The sequence below is a fragment of the Lepisma saccharinum genome, chromosome 26 (assembly GCF_977018435.1).
Source record: "Lepisma saccharinum chromosome 26, izLepSacc3.1, whole genome shotgun sequence".
Lineage (NCBI taxonomy): Eukaryota > Metazoa > Arthropoda > Insecta > Zygentoma > Lepismatidae > Lepisma > Lepisma saccharinum.
This window is the reverse complement of record NC_139254.1, coordinates 51,165,476-51,186,710: the sequence shown is the minus strand read 5'-3', so window position 1 is coordinate 51,186,710 and position 21,235 is coordinate 51,165,476. Positions and strand designations below refer to the sequence as shown.

The window sequence follows — 21,235 nt, the reverse complement described above, 5'->3', positions numbered from 1 at the left end:
TTCGTAGTCAAAGTTGTGGACCTGAAGAAGAGAACAGTAAATTCTCGAAACGTCATTTTGTAAATAACATACTCATAAAACGTAAGTACCATTTTTTGTGTTTTTTGAATATTTTTAAAATACGTGTTATATGAAATACTCTGTATGAAGTTGCCTTAGTCTTTGGCTGTCCATCCTGGGGAGCTTGTAGACCAGACATCTTGGACCCCTCTGTCCTATTTAGCTGATCGTCAGGTTAGAGTGATGTGATAGGAGTGCCCAAAATTCCATTCTGCTTTTCCTCATGAATTCATAGTTTCCTCATTAATTCCATATTTTGAATGAATTTGTCTGCTGCTGTTATAATTCTGAGTGTTTTGTTTTGCACTGCCTGCAGTCTTACAATGTTACTGGCGGCACTGTGCATCCACATCACACAAGCGTATGTCAGCAAAGTCCCAACTAAAAGATGGAAGATGCTCAATGTATGTTGCAAGGTGACATCATATGAAATTCATTTAGTCAGTCCATTTGTTGATTTAGATATGAGCAATATTCTTATCTATTGTTGATTCTGTCCAAGAATGGATCAACAATTAAAAAACGACGCCATGGAATCACAATTCTCCTTTTCAAGATACCTTGGCAAAGTGACAGAAGACCAAATAGTGATTTGTTCCTAATTCAAGAAATCAAGTAAATATTCTATATATGAAGAACGGATTTTTCACATTTCTGAAACAAAAATTCGAGGTACTATAGCAATTCAACCATAAGTAAAAATTATGCAAAATAAGAAAAAATACAAATAATGCATGCAAATAGCCTACACTGCTACACCTACATTTTGCATCTGTGCAAATATGTTGTTTAAGAACCAAATTAAGTGTTGCCTAAATAGTGTGGCATTAATAAGTGGTTACGATACTACTGTAGTGGCATTTGGTATCTAGTTCAGCAATTAGTATGGTTTTTAAGTAGGAAATCTAGTTTTGTAGGCAATCAGTTAAAGAGTCTGTGGTAAGCAAAAGCACAGCTTCTTCCTGCTCTCATATCTGAAGCTAGGACTCTGTCATTTTGTTTCACAGATACACAATTACATATAGAAAATAATCTGGTTTTTAAATAGAATTTAGTATATATTTGACACTATATGTTGATTTTCAAGGTTATTTAAAATTTCAAGACTGCACAGTCGACCTTGAAAGGGACCTAACCCCCTAAATTTAATGTGAATTAAAATAACAAATGTTACTAAAGCTGAGACTGTCAGTGCTTGAAATGAGAGGGGATGCAGAGGAATGGTATCCCTCCAGCTAGCAAAATTTTTGCAAAGCATCCCCCTACCTGCCTCATTGTTACCATGTTAAACCATAGGAGCATTCCCTCAGCTGACCCCAAGGCTTGACCAAATATCTTGAAGCTAACATTTTCCTCTTCAAGTGCTGGAGACTGTATAGGAGCATGCAGCACACAGATGAATGACACAGGGAAATATGGGGGAGCAACCCCCTGAAGAACTTTGCCTTCACCCACATACTTCAGGCATATGTGCATGATGCCCTGGTGTCTGTAATATAAATACAGCATTAGTTGCTCACAATTACGATTCCCCCATTATTGTGTGCTTTATTCAATTAATAGCATTCTACCCTGTAGAACGGGGGATCGAAGCAATGGGGGAGTAGCTCATCCCCTAAATTGCACCACTTGCTAACCGCGACGGCCCCAACAGGGGCCAGATACGAGGTAACTGATTTAACTTAAATGACATAACAGTTGCTTTATCCCAACCCTTCTGACTGAGAAGGTAGAGAGAAGAATAATGATAACTCACCCTGTTCAATATCATGCAGCACCTGTCTCCTCTCTTCTTGACCTGTTACTGATCATCAACCAAAAAGCCCCTTGCCCCTGGATCCTGTTCCTTCTGTCACTTTTGCTCACCTTGACTCACCTTTTCCCAAGGTCGCCATCTCGTCGCTTCCTGTTGCAAAACGTCTTTCTCAACAAAATCCAACTGCAGGTCTTGGCAAGTTAGAACAAGTTTTTTCAAGATTATACACAATATCGAGCTGGGATGTTACAAATTCTATATGTTAGTTTACAATAATATAAAATTATTAAGTTATAATAAAACATAATATTAGAATGGCCGGCTCAGTGGCCATGTGCATAAAGTGGTCAGTTTTCAATCTCACTATCTACGTTCCAAGGTTCGAATCCCAGCCAAGACATGGGTGTTCTTTGTGGCTCTTCATCATTCATCATCATCATCATGACTGGACAAAGTGAAAGAGCAATGTGAAATAACAAAACCCACATCTCCATGGATGATTACACCAATGTGGGTCAAGGTGATGGATTCTTCCTAATTTCCAAAAATGCAGTTTCCAGGATGTAATTAATATGAGGAAAAAGGTTGACATCTTGGTGCCCCTTACACTTCACAAACAGGTGTGTATTGAATAGGGATATTTCTTTTCCAGGTGCTCCGTCTGTGAGGCTCCAACTCGGGTGATTGCAGTTCACAGTCAAACAATGGATATTCCAGCATGCCCAAGTGGATGGGATGAACTGTGGATCGGCTACAGCTTCCTCATGGTAAGTGAATAACACTTCAATACATTACTCACGAACTCTTTCACTCACACTCACTAAGCTGCACACTCTCTCTTACTCATTCATTCTCACACACTTTCTCTCTCACTTGCTCACACCCACTCACTCACTCTTACACTGACAAACACTTAGTCTCACACATTTTCTCTCTTCCTCAATCACTCTCTTACTCATTCTTACACTCTCACACTCCTGCCCTTCACAGCCTCTCACCCACTGACACTATATCACATTCTCCTTGTCACTCCTTCACTCTGCTCTCCCTTTCCTCACTCACTAATATTTTCACACACTCACTCTCTCACCCAATTTTACATGCAATCTCTATCCCCAAAATCACCTCTTGATCTGTCAAATTCACTCACACTCACAATTTCTAACCCTCTTTCACCCACACTCACCATCACTTTATCAATGCCTCTCATATTCATTCAATCACACACACACACACCCAGACATACACCCTTAACCATTTGAGTCCCAAGGCCATTTTCACATGTAACCTCCTTGGTCCCAAGCCGATTTTGAGCAAAATGCAGAGTTTCAATTAAATGAGTGTAGATCGGAGGCTAATTGCACTAGAGAGATGAGTGATATACCGTTGTACGCGAAATGAATCAGAAATTCAGACTATGAAATTTATGCAAATTTGGCGTATATGTGGCAGGAGGGAGGGTGCTACTCTCAAAATTCCAAAAAATGGGGTCCCCCTCCCCCCAAGAAAAAAGTACATGATCGCTGACATGTAAGGAACACAAAAATATTTGCATTATTATCATATGACCAATGTAACGTGAGTTGTACCTCCAAAAGGAATGGTCGGCCCACTGATTCAAGCTTCAAAATGCAGCGGTACCTTGAAATGACTTTAGCTCAGAAACTATTTGCCCTGAAGATATGAACGATATACCGTTGTACGCACAATGAATCACAGATTCAGACGATATATAATTTATGCATATCCGGCATACATATGGAGGGGAAAGGGGGAAATAACCTGAAAAATACTTTTTTAAAAAAAGGGGGGTTCTCCCCCCCCCCTCGGCCCCCGAAAAAAAGGATATGAAAAGTTCAAAATGCACCTAGAAATTATCGCTGGCATGTAAGAAACAAAAAAAAAATATTTGCATCATTGTCATATGACCAATGTAACGTGAGTTGTACCCCTGAAACAAAAGGCTTCTATGCCACTGTCTCAAGCTTTGGAATTGAGCGAAATGCAGAGTTACATTGAAATGACTATAGCTCAGAAACTAAATGCCCTAGAGATATGAAAGGTATACCGTTGTACGCAGAATGAATCACAGATTCAGACGATATATAATTTATGCACATTCGGCGTATATATGGAAGGGGAAATCCCCTGAAAATACTTTTTTTTAAAAAAAATGGGTTTCTCCCCCCCCCACCCCCGAAAAAATATATGAAAAGTTTAAAATGCACATAGAAATTATCTCTGGCATGTCGTTGGGTGCTTTGTGATATGTTGGTGGTAGTACCTTTAAGTCTCAGTCACCAGATGCTGGAACATTTCTTCGGAGAAAGCCAAGGAAAAAAAGTCCAAGGAAGAGGATGCATCATCAATGTGTTGAACCTTCAGTCCAGTCTGTCCTAGGAAAGGTTGGGGGTTGGGAGCAGTTCTACCAGTTCGGGAAGGGGGTTGCCAGTTGGATGGAGCAGGAGGAGGGGAAGGGGAACGTTTTTGTGACATATCATCAGAATCAGATTCTGATGATATATCAGAGGGAATGTCAAGCTCTTCTTCATTCCACTCGGAGTCTGTATCCATATCCTCCAGCTCATCTCGGATTTCATCAGAACGGAGATCACTGGGGGCAGCCATGTTCGACTATAAGCCTTTTGGGGACACAGCAGGCACAAACGACACTAGCTAACTTTTCACACCACAAGAAAAAAATGTAGATGACAAAAAAGTCCTTGGAAGTCTGTCACTTCACTCAAAAAATATCCTCGCACTTGGGCACAAAATGACACGCACCGCGCACGTGGCTGCGGTGGCTCAGTCGGTAACGCGTTCAAATCCGGGAACTTTTCTAACGTTGGAAGCGGCCCCGGCACCCACCCAGCATCGAATGACATGGGTACCTGGGGTAAACGCTTGGGGGTAAAGGCGGTCAGGGGCGTGATGCTGATCACATCACCCCCACTCACGACCGGATCAAGAAAGTCTGGGGCGTTACCCCCACACCCCCTATACGCCTTCATGGCGTGGTGCTATGCACAGGGGAGTACTTTACCTTTACCTTTTACCTACGCACAAATTTCACGGACGAAATGCTAGAACGCAGTGAAAAATGAGCGCCAATTCTTGCAGCTGCTTGAAATTCTATTTTTAGACAATGCAGGGTAACCTGTGTTGCAACTTGTGGAACACTTGTGCTCAAAAACAAAGGTTTCCTTCAGCGCACCTCGAAATTCCATTCTCACAACGCAGATTCAACAACCAGTCTTCCCCCTCCCCCACCCCCACCCCCTGCTTGCACCTGCATGGAAAACTTTCATTTTGACATCGGATACTGATTCGAATGCAGTTACCAGGCGGGAGTGAAAAGCATTGCTTTAGAACAACAAAGCCGGTCTTCCTTTGTTGGCAAAAATTTTCCCTTGAAAAGAGACGCAAAAGAGAAGTCCCCTTTCCCCGCCATTTTCATGAAGAAAAAAAGTGCAAGAAACATTTCTGTTAAATACATGTGTTAGGAACAATATTTTTTAAAAAATCGAAATTCTAGCCAAAAATAGAAAAGTTATAAAAACTATGACCTTGAGATAGCATCTCGATCGAGACGCTTGGGACCGCGAGGGTTACATTTGGGTATCTTGACCGAGATGCTTGTGACCCAAAAGGTTAAACTCATATACTTCCAATCTCTAACACTCTTCCTCACTCATTCTCTTACATTCTCCCATGCTCTCCCTCATTAATACTCTCACATTCCTCTCGCACTCTTTCTCACACTTCACTATGTCACCCACCCTCATTCACTCTCACTCTCTCTTAAATTCTTACACACCCTCTCTCACTTTCTTTCCCTTATCCATCCACACACATTCTATCACAACCATCTCTCAATCTCTGACTCGCCCTCTCACTCACACTCTGAATCATTCTCACGTTCTCTCACCCACTCATAGTTTCACACTCACCCTCTCTTAATTACTCTTTCACTGTCACTACTCTCTCTGACCCACACACACTCAATATCACTCGCATGATACTCTCACTCTTTCACACCCTATAACACTCACTATCACAGTCTTACACACTCATTCTCTTTCTGAATATCTTATTCTCTTACAATCTCTTTCTCAATCTCTCTCTCTCTCACACTTAGTCTCACACTCACTCTCACTGTCACTGTCACACACACCTTCTCAATATCTCACATCCACTCACTCTCTATCTCACAAATTCATTCCCCTCAATCAGTCTTATCTCTCCCACACTCACTCGTGCACTCTCACTCACTCACTCATACTCATTCCACTTTCAGTCACTCTACCCCACACACTTTAACTCAATTTCTCTCTCTCACACTCACACACTCTTGCTCTCTCTCTCTCACTCCATAAGTCACACTTTCTATAGCCCACTCTCTTACTTGCACTCAGTTGTACACTTTCACACACACTCTTGCTCTCACTCACACACTCATTTTCACACTCATTTTCATAGTATAACGCACACTGACACTTTCACACACTCTCTCTCTCTCTCTCTCTCTCTCTCTCTCTCTCTCTCTCTCTCTCTCTCTCTCTCTCTCTCTCTCTCTCTCTCTCTCATGCTGTTTTTAAGCCCTCTTTATGCTCAGATAGGCTAATCAGAACTGGACCTAAGGTTTAAAATGAGATCTGGACCACTGTGCAATATGTCTCCACCGGGAATCAAAACTGGAACCCCTTAATTTCGAGGCGAGAATGTTACCACTATGCCATCATGGAGGCCTTCTTTCTTTCCTTTACCCTTACTCACTCCTGCTCTCATATTTTCACTGCCACTCACTCAAACAATTTCAGTTGCACATTCACTACCACACTCTTGATTTGTCTCACTGATTCTCATTCACTCTCACATTCTACCATGCTCACATTCTCAATATCTCTCTCTCACACACTTGAATGTCTCACATTTACCCATACTCACTCATTTGCAAACTCAGTCTCACAATCTCTCCCAACTCACTCTCAATCACATCCCTACTCCCTTATTCTCTGTTACTGTCAGACACACTCTCTCATGATCTTCCCCTCTCACTCTCTTACATTAATTCTTACACCCACTCCCTCAATTCTTACACTCGCACTCATATTAATTCTTACACTCCCACTTCCTCTCATAAACTCTCACTCCCTTTCTCACACAATATCACCCAGACACTTCCAACTCAATGTTCCAAAATCACTCTTTCAATCACTATCATTCTCTCTCACTCACACATTCTCACTGACCCTCTTTTACTCAGACTCTCACTCTCTCACACTCAGTAAATCTCACATGTTGACACACTTTCACATTTACCACTTTTTCTCAAACTCAATTACTGTCTCTCTCTCACACCCACTCTCACTATCACACACACACTCTAATTCACTCTCACACACACACTCTAATTCACTCTCACACACACTCTCTCATTCACTGTCACACCCACTCTCTCTATCACTCACATTCTCACTAACCCTCTTACACAACCACTCACTCTCTCACACAATCTTTCCCTCATTTAGTTGACCACATAATCTCACTTACTCTAATACTCACTCACTCATATTCTCACTCTTTATCACACAATCACTCACTCTCCTGCACATAAAACACACACACACAAAATAATATTCACTCACTCTCACACTTTCGCTTTAACACTCATGAAGTCTTACACATTCTCTCACTCACTCTTTCTCACTCACTCTCTTACTGACACACATGCTTACTCTCTCACACTCTCACTCTCTGTCTCCAACTTCACTTTCTCTCACCACTCTCATTCAGACTTTCTTCAGCTTCCACTCACTCTCAAACTCTCATTCATTCACTCTTGCACACTCTTTCTCACACTCACCCTCACTTTCTCCACCTCTCATTCATACATTTACTCTCACAAACTCTCTGTCTCCAACTTCACTTTCTCTCACCACTCCCATTCACACTTTCTTCAGCTTCCACTCACTCTCAATCTCTCACTCATTCACTCTTGCACACTCTTTCTCACACTCACCCTCACTCTCTCCACCTCTCACTCACACATTTACTCTCACAAACTCACTATCTCCAACTACACTTTCTTTCACCACTCTCATTCAAACTTTCTGTAGCTCACACTCACTCACACTCTCTCTAAATATTCCCTCAATCACTCTCTTATTCACTCTTACACTCTGACACACAATATCTTCCTTGCTCACTCTTTACCACACTCACTTTCACACTCTCGCATTCCCCTGTCACTGTTTCATTCACTCCAATCATACCCAAGCTCTCACCTGTCTTCCCCCTCACTAATTCTCCCTTTACACTATCATTCTCGGACTCTTTCCCCAAAATCTCTCTATCTCTCTCTCTCATTCTATCACTCTCTCACATTCTTATTGACATTCGTTCACTCACTCTCACACACACATTAACACTTTCACTCTCTCACATTCTAGTTCTCACTCACACACACACACACACACACACAGACACCCCCTTACACTTCCAAATTCCCACTCTCTAACACTCTCCTCAGTCATTATCTTAGTCTTTCCATCACTCATACTCTCACTCTCTTACTATCTCACTCATTGTAACACTAAAACTATCACACTCTCACTCTTTCTCATTCTCTCACCCACTCTTGTCATCACATATCATCTCTTACACACTCACTCTCCAAATCATTCTCACTTTCTCCATCACTAACTCAGTCTCTCACTTGCTCACTTTCTCACTCTCTTACTCTCACCACAGTCTAGGTTTCTCACTCTTTCTCAATATATCTCATAAACTCAGCCTCACATTCTCACTCTCACTGTCACACACACTCTTTCTCAATCCTTCACTCAATCTCATGCATTTGCTCTCACTCTCCAACACATAACCACTCACTATTTCACACTCTCTTTCTGTCCCACTCACTCTTTCACTTACTCACTCCTACACAATCTCATTCCCTTTCACACTCAAACTCGTTCACACACACACACACTCTTTCTCTTCCTCTCTCTCACTCTCATGCCCATAATTTCACTCTCACACTCTCACTCACTCTACCACTCTCACTCACACTTTCACTCTAACACTTGCCTCCTTCTCAGTCTCACCCACTCTCTCTTTCTCAATCTCCCATTCATTCTTGAATACTCTCTCTATATCACTGACCTTCAAATGCATAAACTCATTGCTACATTCGTAGAGTAAATGGGACAAGTTTGTGGTTACAGGTTACACCCCAGTCAAGGTATGGGTGTTTCATTGTGTTTGTCCCATCATATATTCCATCAGTTCATCTATCATCTTCATCATAGTGGTTGCCTCAAATAGAAATAAAGAAGTAGTATATCTGTAAGATTGTGGAAAATGTTGTTAATCAAATATTTCTAAAAAGACTTGAAACATACATTAATGTAGGAGGTGAATGAAAAAATCAGATTTTTATTTAGGTATTTGCCATTTTATATTAGACTGTTCTGATGGTGTGCTGAACAGCCCACTTTATACTTTTTAACTTGGTATCATTCCATCCCTATATACAGGGGGAGGCACAAAAACCTGATAATTTTTATAATGATATAACACAGTAAATAAAAAAGTTCATCTTTTTCATGTGCTAGCCATATGTATCCCATTATTATTGAAAAAGAAAATGTGATTTACACCAATATTAAGTGTGGAAAATAACATCTTGCAAATGGTGTTTCAACAATAAAAGCACGTTGTGAGCTTAGAGAAATGGCCGCTAGTGATGGGTGGAACCTGCACCATCTCCCCTTCCATGACTCCACCATGCAATAACAAAACAATCGGCAGGTTTCTCCAGCAGTGTGTGGACCACACTTAATGTTGTTGTAAATCATAATTTTCCATCTTTCAAGATTCGATACCTGTTGGAGGCACATAGTGGTTCGGATCTCACTTTAAACTGTAGGTCCAGACTCAATTAGCTTTACTGTGCATAAAGTGGACTTAAAACACTAAATCAATAAATCAATCAATCTTCTTTCAATAATAATAGCATACATATGGCTGTATAGCTAGCACATGAATAGAGATGAAATCTTTTCATTTACTGTGTTATATCATTTTGAAAATCACCAGGTTTTTCTGTCCCACCCTGTAGAAAGTACCATACTGCCCCATAAATAAGACATGCCCTAAAAATTTGAAAAAGAAAAGATAAAGAGACAATATCTGGATGTAAGCTACACCCTTAAAGTTCAAGTGGGGAAAAGAAAAAATACAATAATCAGAGAAGTAGGTAAGGAAAATTACTGGTAGCAATTTTATTCTATATATTTAGTATTTGTAAAGCAATATGTACCTATTGGGTTGGTGCGAATGAAATGTCCGCTTTGACGTCTGGTGGGAAACTCACCTCGACAACACAACACATGGATTAACTGAGGTCACGGGTCTAACGTCATAAACTCTGTATACATCCAACAAACAGGCTGGAGCACCCAGACAGTCAGGAGGCAGTGTGTTGCTGAACAGGGTCGTCTGAAAGTGCACCATGGAGAACACACAATTGCAAGTGATTTGGCTCTACGAATTCAAACTGGGACATTCTGCTCAGCAAGCCGCCAAAAACATTAACAGTGCATTTGGGCCAGGAATGGCAAATGAATGCACCATTCGCCGCTGGTTTGTCAAATTTCGTTCCGGTGACACAGCATTGCAAAATGAGCCCCGTGGCCATCGACCAACATCATGTTCGGATGAGCTCCTCAGGAATGCCGTGGAAGCGAACCCTCGGAAAAGTGTTTGTGCCATTGCAGACGAGTTAGGCATACACCATACCACTGTCGTTCGGCGGCTCCATGCGATCGGTAAAGTGAAAAAGTTGGACTCATGGGTACCACATGATTTGACACCGGCCAACAAGACTCGCCGTCTGGATGTGTGCAGTTCTCTGAGTGTGAGTAATAACCAGGATGGTTTCCTGCATCGGATTGAAAAATGGATCTGCTATGACAATCGTAAATGATCAGGACAATGGTTGGATCGTGATCAACTTCCAGGGTGGTTTCCGAAACCACCTCTCCACCCACGGAAGGTGTTGTTGCTGGTATGGTGGTCTATGGTGGGTGGGATCCATCATGTCTTTCTCAGGCGAGGTGAAACCATCAATGCAGATCCTTACAGTGCTGAACTCCATGAAATGTACCGCAAACTTCTCCGCAAGCATCCAGGAATGGTCCACAGACATGGTGTCCTCGTGTTGCACGACAATGCTCGCCCACATGTCACGCAAATTACAGTGCAGGCTCTCCATGAGTTGCAATATGAAACCCTTCCTCATCCAGCATATTCTCCCGACCTCTCTCTTCCACTGACTACCATCTCTTCCGGCATCTCGATCACTTCCTGATAGGGAAGACCTACGCTGATGATCGGGTGGTGCAACATGCCATTGAGGAGTTATTTGCGTCGCAGACTCCAGACTTCTTCCGCCTTGGAATCCAATTGTTGGCTGAGCGATGGCAAAAGTGTGTGGCTGCAGACGGCGACTATTTTGATTAACCAGGCATTGTAGTTTTGATTTTTTTGGCTTTTGACAATGACGCACCTGGGCCGGACATTTCATTCGCACCAACCCAATATATTATTTCCCTTCAACACATTTCTTTCCTTGCTAGTCACATCTGCACATTACAGATAACTGACGGAATTGAATAATGTCTACTCATTACATGCTGTGTATTGTTAGCAAAACATATTACCTGCATTTTCCACCAAAATCAAACATTACATTCTTGTCATTAGAATGCTGCCAGTATCATTAGCTGTATTGTTGCATTATTTAAAAATGAGAAATAAGCACCATTTTTAAACAGCATAGGACATTATGTCGTAAAAGTCAATGGCTGCAAATATAAGCTACAACTTAACATTTCATAGTTAAAATTTGAATAAAAATGTGGCTTATTTTTGGGCCAATACGGTACTGACCATTTTTTTTTTTCATTTCAGCATGTAGATGCAGCCGCAGAGGGAAGTGGCCAATCGCTCGTCTCTCCCGGCTCGTGCCTAGAAGATTTCAGAGCAACTCCCTTCATTGAATGCCGAGGCATTGGGGACTGCAACTACCACACGTCAGCATATTCCTACTGGCTGGCGACCATAGAGGAAACACACATGTTCAGAAGACCAAAACAACAAACATTAAAAGCGGGAGAGCTAAGGACTCGAATTAGTCGTTGTTCGGTCTGTCTGAGGCGTAGAAAGACTGACAGTGATGGAACATTGGAACTGCCAGACATTGGTGAATATTATTATGGTAGAGGCAAATAATTTTTCTTTCACTTAGAGTGACAATCAAAGACAAAGAAAGTGTTCAGTCACGCTAACGTTCAATTCTTCAGTTTTTACTATGTGTGGTTCTTCACTCCAGTGCGAGCTATTTATTTTACTCCATGCTCTAAGTCACTGCCTTATAATGCTTATTTTTGTACAGTATAAATTTAATTCTCTGTATGAAACGTTAACATTTATGTGTATACATTGAAACTGCCCGTTTACCTACAAATGTGTTCGTCTGAAAGATTTTTTTTTCTTGTGAGGTTCAAAAGGGGTTATTACGAAAGACTTTAACACTGCCAGTTACTACCTTTTGTGCCTTATATGGAAATATGCTGTGCCATAAATGATAATAATCTATGTATGTATCTTGGTTTTGTTAAATAAGTTTCCTCTTTTTTTTTAAAAAAAAAAATCTATAAGTGAATTTTCTTGCAGGCCTGAAACTGTATTTGGAAACATTGTCCTAGTAGATGTGACTAGCTGTAAAAAAAAATCAGTTTGTGAACTTCTTGGTTTTCAAAAATGTGCTTTTGTAATGTGCAAAAAGATCATACAATTATTTACCATAGAGGTTTGAACTTTATTTTGTTCTTTTGGGAAAGAATCAAGCTCTTGTGGGGAGTAATATTTTGAAATTCCCTTCACATCAAGTACAGTTAGGAGAAGAAAATGTAAATTTTACACAATTTTTTTTTCTCTTAGCGAGCCCATAGCCTCCACAATAAATGAAAGTAAATATGAAAATTCCAAAGTAGTACTTTCCTTTCCCTATAATTTTACAGTAATGTTGAAAATTGTTTGATATTCATTTAAAAAAATGAAATTTCATTATGCATGTATGCTATTACTTGCATTCCACAAGTAAACATTGCTTGGTTGTAGGGGGTGAACAATTAGAAAATAAAAAGACTGTTCTATTCTATTCTATTTTAAATTTTGAGAATTTTATTATTTTGTTTTTTTAAACAAAACTGACAAAAGTAATATTTTCTCAAAGAGTGTTTTTCTAGCAATGGGTTTATGTAAGCTCTGCACTTCATATGTAAGCTTTGCACTTCAATGTAAACGTCTGTAAAGAAAATAATTTACTGCACATGCTGAGTTTGTCATCTTACTCCAGTGCGAAAAGTTCCATTTAATTCTGAAGAATTGTTTCCAAGTGAAAAGTGTCGCCTGTTGTTTGTGGCTTGTTACTTTCGTCTGAAAGCTCCTTGACTGTGCTTGTTCAGAAGTGGAATGATAAATGCTATTTCCTGCAAAGGCTTTCCCTGCCCTAAATTAAACTAACTTCATCCCTGTGACAAATAGTTCTCTTCCTACAATTTTTTTATGTGAATTTGCTCATTTGAAAAGTCTGTGCTTTAAAATAAACAGATTTTGTAAAAATATAACTTTTATATAAACATACAATGCTTGTATTGTGTTGTAATTTAAGTATGTGTTACCTTTATATGTGTATAAATGAGCACAGGAAGGATAAAGACTTCCACAGTTGTGTACAGTATATCCACATGGTCCTGAGACACATATAATGATGAGCCATTACATTATAACCATTCCGAAACTACTAGTAACATTTAGCGAGCCTGGAGTGCGAAGAGCAACACGTGACACGCTAGCAGCATGGCATATATTGGGCAGGTCTACAAGTTTGCTGTTAGTAGTGTCTTCAGCGTCATAATGGTAAAAGTGGCTGATCTCTCCCAGTTTGATAGAGGTCAAATTGTGATGGCATGGCACCTTGGTACCAGCATATCTTGGTACCACGGCTTGTTGGCTCCTTTCGTGCCGCTGTTGTGAGCAAGTATTGAAAGTGGTGCAACGATGCGCAAACAACGACACGTCATCCAGCCATGTGTCAAAAGCAGCTCATTGATACCACAGGCCAGCGGAGGCTGTCGCGCATTGTTTGGAGCAACTGCAGGGCTAGAGTGCAAGAAATTGCTCGCAGGTACAACAGTTGGGACGAGGATAATGATTCACAGCACACAGTTCATCAAACACTGCTGCAGATGGGTCTGCGGACATAATGTGATTATCTCATTAGGTAGGTTGTCATAATGTAATGGCTCATCGGTGTATGTCCCAGTCATTTTTTTTAGGTTAATAGACCACGATTTATCTCTAGATATATATGTGGAGTGTTAAATAGCTTATCTTTCAATGAAACATTGAATAACTAATGTGTATTTTCTGCAACATAATGTACACATCTCAAGATACAACAAGAGCTGGGGTGTAAGGAGTAGACACCCAAATGTCAACCTTACTTCCACGTACTACACCCTGGACTGAATAGTTGCAGACTAAGGTGCCCCTGGCACCTGGAGTCTTTTGTCCTTTCACCAATTTTATCTTATCACCTTTCATCTTCGTGCTTAGCCAAAAGTGGCAGAAAAGTGAAATAAAATAAAACAAATCAATCAATGTAAACAACAAGAGCTGTGTTGTGTAATGTTGGCTAGAAGATAATTTAGAGTGGTTACTCAATGAGTCAGATAAAATTGAAGAATAATTCCAAGTTTTTAATGTGCATTGTCCAAACATTAGTGGAAGCTAGCAACGATGGTTATAATAAATATTCTATTAACATTTTACACTAAACACTTACAAATAGTTTGTTATAAATCTTACAAAGTATGGACCCCCTACCTCCAGCAATCCAATATTAATGTTGACAATTAATGTAAGAGTAAATGATTCAGCCTCTCTCCCTTTTGTGTCGAAGAAAACAATCTCTTCCTTACCTTCTTAACTCTTAAACAGAAACATAGGTCTTTACTTGATAATTAGAAACATCCGGTCTGAGAGACCTTATTTTTTAATATTTGTTATTATAAGTTTTTTGAGACAATAAAAGGGCAAAATCATGATTAATGACTCAAATTGATTGAAAACTAAAATTGCATGAGAACAAAACTAAGAAAGTGTATTATGTATATCACTTTCAACCTTGGCATTGAATACGTAATGCGAAACACCCGGTCTGTTAGATCTGCACGTTTTCAAACAACAATAAGTCTCTCGTAACAAACAGTCACAAACTGAGCAGTAACATGTGCAGTGTAGGCAAGTGGTTGATAATAAGGTACTGTGGAGGTGGGAGAGACAGCTCAATCAGTGTTGCCACGCTGTAGAACTACAAAACACTAAAGGTCTCACAGTCCGATGTTTCTGTTTAAGTGTTAAGGCTATGAGGGACAGTTTCGCATCAGGTGGACATTTATTTCAATAACGTCGAAATGTGAACTGCTAGTGAATAAAAAAAAATGGGCGAAAGAGAGCATGAATTTCCCCCCATGTTGGAAGTGGAAGCAGCTTTTTAAGTTGATTATAAAGCGAGATATTATCAGTGAAAAACATGATCAATAAATATGTACAGGATCCCATATATTCCATATGGAGAGGCAAATTAAACTTACGTTTAATCAAATGGAAATTTTGACTTTTCTAACGTGTGATGCACATAAAAGAGCTAAATTTAACTTTAAATGGAGTTAAAACTGACTTTCAAGGAGCTAGATGTTCGAAAGCTTGATAAAGTGCCTCCTAGGGTAATCTTAGGTGTAAAGGGGATAGGCTACTATTACCAGTAACTTTAAAGTGATGACACTTTATTATTAGTTTTCACTGTCTAGATCCCGTGGCATCACCTATCTCAATAATCCACTGAAACGATTAACTCGAAAATAAAGTACTTCCGGATAACAATATTACATCATCTTCAGGTCAACCACCGCACCTTGAAATTGCACATAGTTAAATATTCTGGATGATGCCATGGCAAAAATAAATCAATAATCCTATTGTTTGTTTTGTTAGTTCTTTTGTTGAACAGTGGGTATTGCTTTGTTCCATGGAAGTGATAATAGTTTCAGATCATTTCAATTGTACCATAGTCAATTTAAACAGTTTATTAATTTAACATGACTATGAATGTCTGGGATTGAAATTGGTTCACATAAAATTAAATTATAGTTATTTCATGTGCAAATGCAAGGTAGAATGGAGAATGTTCATTTATGTAATTCCACTTTACAATAAAGAAGAAGAGAGATTTTACAAAGCCTAGGAATAAAATGAGTATCTACTAACTTCTTTATTCTGTGTAACATCAACACACAAAGCAAAAGTTGTATTAATGTTATATAAATTCTTCCAAGATGAAAGATAGATATTTAGAAGGGTTACAATTATTGAGAAATTTAGAATTTATTTAAAATTAATGATAGCATGTGAGAGTTGTAAAAATGTATGTAGTTAAGATCAGGTCAACTAAAGGAACATTTTTATATACAGAGTGTCCAAGAAATGTCCATAGATTACATAGTATATATTACTCCTAGATCTATATTTATTGTATCCAGTGGCGGATTACCAACTAGGCCCACTAGGCACGTACCTAGGGGCGGCAACTCTTGGGGGTGGCAAATCTTTTTTCCAGAATATCAAGAATAATAAAAATTGTCTTACGTACACAGTGACAATTTAGACCTATGAAACCAATGTTTCAAATCAACGGTTTGCAACACTTTCGCTTCATACGAAAGAAACCTTGATGTATCGGATTTATGTGTTATCAAGAAATGTTTCGTTGCTCTGCCTCCTTCGGGCGCCAATCAATTTGTTTTTAACCCGTGCTGTGGCTTTTATCGCTTACAATGACAATGGTTGGTTTGACTTTGTAAATACATACCACTCGATCTTCCACTAAGCGTTTGTTAATGGCCAGGTAGGAAAGAAGACTGATTGTTTGAAACTCGCATCTGTAACAATGCCAGTCTTAAAAAAAATAAACACATAAACACTGCTGATAAGTGAGTGCAGCTTTCGCGTGGACCGCAACTAGTTTTTGTCTTACTGGATTCTCTGGCTGGTGCATTCAGTTTGTTGCTAGTGAGCTTGCGATTTGGTGTTGGCTTATCGTAAACTTGCAAACGAAAAGCGTGAAAGAGAAGCAACCTTACAGAAAAAACTTGGTACAGTGGACACGTTTTTTAGGCGAAAGGAACAAGTAATTTCCGAAAGCAGTCCAAAAATTGAAGTGGAAGCAGCTACATCGAGTGAACTCTGTGAAACGCAAAATGTTGAAAATATTGTTGGTTTAGTGGAGGAAGAAAGCGCCCCTGAGGTAGTGTCCCCTCAGTTCGTAGGAGTTCCTGATTGTGACAGTGAGAGTGCAAATTTCGTTAGTGACGATCCTGCCGAGTGGTGTCTGAATGAGTCTACAATTGACATTCTTCTAAGACGTGGAATTAATCAGAATGCTGAAAACGATTTTTCTAAATCGCAAAGACTCATAGCAGGTAAGACAAGATTTTTAAATAATAGTGTTTTTTTTCGTAAACTCGTAAATGGAGAATCAATTTTGCAGAATTATTTGGTATATTCGTGCAGCACTGGTGCCGTTTATTGTGCATCATGCAGGTTGTTCAAGGGCAAGACAAACATCGCAACTCACGGCATTTCAGACTGGAAAAATATTTCAAAAAATTCTAGCATCACACGAAAATTCTGAAGAACACAAAAACTGCGATTTGGCACTCTTAACAAGGCAGAAATCTGTTGGGACCTTGGGGAACCATTTTCAATCACATATTCAGACGGAACTTACATACTGGGTCAGTGCAAATAAGTTACTACTTTTCTTTTGAGAAGGGCGCACATTAAGTTTGTGCCTAGGGGAGGCGAGGAAGCTTAATCCGCCACTGATTGTATCTATTTATTTACATAAAACATATTTTGTAACTTTACATTAAATACAGTTACGTTTGCTCTGTGTGTTGTTGTTCATGCACCCATACACATGTCACTAGGCATTTCTCATCACTGTAACTGTGTCTGCTTACGTCAGCCATGGCGAAACAACTGACATAGGAATTAGAGCGAGCTTTCCATATGACCTTCAGAGCAGGGATACCAGTCACAAAAACTAAATCATTCCAAAGCAACCAAATACCGGCCAATTTTCAACATGATCCCAGCTGGATGCAAGCAAGTAGGGGTATGGGACATTCTCAGACACTCTGTAGGGTAGGGCTGAGATCGCACAAGTGATATCAGTATCAGAAAATACCAGTGGCCAGTCTGGGTATCTGGCAGGTTCTGCAAAAATGCCACACAACACTTTCGTCAAGTCTGATTAGACCTTGAAATTATGCATAATTTTATTTAATTTTGCATGAACATTGCGTGGCAAAAGTGTATTTCAGTTAAATGATAGCTGTTTTAATATTCCGATTATCCCTTAAGTAATCCATCAAATATTATAAAGCAAAACTCTGGTAGGTTGATGTGGTATAATTGCAATGGAATATTTAGAATATTCTGAACACAACTTTTGTTACAATGTTCAACCATCGGCATTGGTGGGAATCAATGAAAGATTCAGTTCAATCTGATATTGGCCTATACGACGCATGGTTTTAGAAGTGATATCAGGCGGAGTTACGGAGAGCGTGTCCTTGGCGACCAGCCAATAGCAGGAGTGCAACGTTGGATGATGAAATTGAGTTAGTAAGTTAGGAAACTGAGGCGAGCAAGTTAAGCGCCGTGTTCTGTAAATTGTTTTACACGCAAGAAGTTCTTTATAAAACTCGCCACTTTAAGGTTCATCATTGCATGGGGCACAACATTATGAACCTGACTGTCCAAGTCCCATGAATTTCCATCGCCTACAGCCGGAGATATTGTTTCTCAAAGAAACAAGGGAAACAGCGCATCTCTACACACTCACAATGACCCTTCGTTTTCCTTCAGTGTTCTGTCTGTTTTTTTTTTATTTGCCACCTTGTTAACCCCGCTGAGTTGTGTCTTGGTAAAGCTATGGGTGTCAAATTTGGCTGAATATGAACAATGGCCCTTCATTGTCGTGGGCGTTTACGAACATTGCGAGTGCGAGTCACTTTCAGTTCAGCGTTTTCGTAACAAGGGCGGTGTAAGATAATTGTACTCATACGCTATGAGGAACAGTTGTGAGACGATTCAATATGGCCCTTATTGATTGATTAAATGTTGGTTTATTTTACTTCGCTTTTCTGCTACCTTCGGGTAATCGCAAAGATGAGGATGGATGATGATATGAAATTGATGAAGGGACACTTACAAACACCTATGCCCGGGCCGGGATTCGAACCCGGGACCTCTGGCGTCGTAGCGCACTGTGAGTCCAGCCCTATGTTCGATAGTTATGCAATAGTGTGTGTTCCGCAAGTGTTACTTAATAATTTTGCGCCGGCCCCCATGGTGGAGTGTTTAGCATATCGCGCTACGACGCCAGGAATCCCGGGTTGAAATCCTGGCCTAGACATGGATTTTGTGAATTGCCATCCATCAATTTCATCATATCATCACTCATCCCCATCTTCGCAATTAGCCAAAAGTGACAGAAAAGTTAAATTAAATAAAGTAAATCAAATCAAATTAATAATGTCGCTCTCGAAACCTATAACAAGTAGAACAGGCACCAAGGGTAAAATGTTACGTTCACAAGACAGAAATGTTATTTTTATAGTGTATTCTTACTGCAAGGAATTGGCGTCGGAAGAAGTGTGTGCTGAAACAGTGTTTTCTCATAGTCGAGAACTTACGGCTAAAGCGTGTGGTGTCTGTGTGCATACTGTGTGGCATATTATAAAACAGGGTAACGTATCTACCACAGAAATCAGTGAACTCCTATTCAAATCTTCTGGGAAACATGCCAGAAAACAGAAACGAGCGATGATGATGATGGTCTTGCAGTTCCTCTATAATAAAGACCTTCGAACTTCTTTCAGGTACGAGTTTCTCTTATATGCTGCAGTGATATGATGTAATCCTGTGTAGAATTCTTTACTATATATTTCATTGTACTCAAATATCACGTGCATGCACTATATATATAACAAGCTGAATATTGGACACGCGAAATCTCTGCGTTTCCTTTCCGCTAGCAGTTGGTTTGGCAACAGCGCGTCAGCACTGGCTGCGTATTGGCTGAACTCATGTTCCTTCTAAAAGCGTACGCCATATAGCCCTAACAGAGAGAAATGGTATCAGAGCTAAAAACAATAAAGAAAGGTAGGTAGCTTTGTTTTTACCAGTGGCATAGCATTATTGACCATCAATATGTCCGTCGTTCCCTGATTTAAAATGGGTGTAAAAAAATGCGTGTGTGATGTAAATAAAAAGTAAAACATTACTAATTATACAAGGGGCATTCAATACATACTCAGAATTTTCCAATAAAATCTCCTGTAATAGGTCCACAATCACGAAACTTCATACACTTATTCTAGGAAGTACCATTGTATTAACCGCGGAAGCCCCGTAGTGCATGATGCAAAATCCCTGTGTTAACTGCGAAAGCCCCATAGATTGGCATCCATCACAGAGTGTACGAAAGCAGAGATGAGATCAGTGATACGTTTTCTGCATTTTGAAGGTGTAAACCTGGCTGAAATTTATCAACGAATGACTATAATTTATGGTGATAAGTGTTTGGCTAAATGCCAAGTGTACGAGTGGGTGAATAAGTTCAAAAGGGGTGTGACAAGTGTGGAAGACAAACCACGTGTTAGCCGATCGGTCACGGTTACGACTGAAGGTGTGTGGAACTCCGTTGAAGCAGTTATTCGTGAAGATCGCCGCATCACTGTAGCCGAGATAGAAAGAGCAATGGAGATTATTGTTGGATCAGTATACAAGATCATTCACGACAGGCTGGGATTCAGAAGAGTCTCCGCAAGATTGGTCCCACATCAAGATTTGAAAAACAACACGTTTTGATGCCTGTCAACACCTTCTGGAATGATATAGAGCTGAGGGGGACGACTTCATTGGTTGGATAGTTACTGGGGATGAGTCTTGGATCCATTTCTTTCACCCTGAAAGTAAGAGAGTATCGCCATCCATCTTCTCCTAGGCCCAAGAAAGCGAGATCGCAGCCGTCTGCTGAAAAAGTTATGTTGACTGTTTTTTGGGACAGGAACAGTGTGTGAAGATTGCCTTACCAAAGGTACGACAGTGAATCATATTGTGCTTTACTGCGGGATCGTTTGAAGCCAGCAATAAGACAAAAACGTCCTGGATTTGTCTAGAAAGGAATTTGCTTGCAACACGACAATGGCCGTCCAC

The 21,235-nt window shown here is 40.0% G+C and overlaps 2 protein-coding genes across 2 annotated transcripts in view; both read left to right on the top strand.

The window, feature by feature from the left end:
- The window catches only part of LOC145979562 (uncharacterized), a 339,077-nt gene extending 325,546 nt beyond the window's left edge, over positions 1-13,531 (top strand). The window contains exons 33-34 of the mRNA XM_083112535.1: positions 2,469-2,583; positions 11,792-13,531. Of these exons, the coding sequence (XP_082968661.1) occupies positions 2,469-2,583; positions 11,792-12,112 (436 nt within the window). The 3' untranslated portion in view covers positions 12,113-13,531. The remainder of the gene's footprint in view (positions 1-2,468; positions 2,584-11,791) is intronic.
- A 6,978-nt stretch (positions 13,532-20,509) lies between these two features.
- Positions 20,510-20,887, top strand: LOC145979664 (protein GVQW3-like). The gene has a single exon (XM_083112629.1). It carries the CDS (start codon positions 20,510-20,512, stop codon positions 20,885-20,887), a length of 378 nt encoding a protein of 125 aa, XP_082968755.1.
- Positions 20,888-21,235: the final 348 nt, after the last annotated feature.

What these genes read in the sequence shown, in the direction of transcription:
- LOC145979664 (XM_083112629.1), top strand. Translation starts at nt 20,510, where the DNA reads ATGAGATCAGTGATACGTTTTCTGCATTTTGAAGGTGTAAACCTGGCT.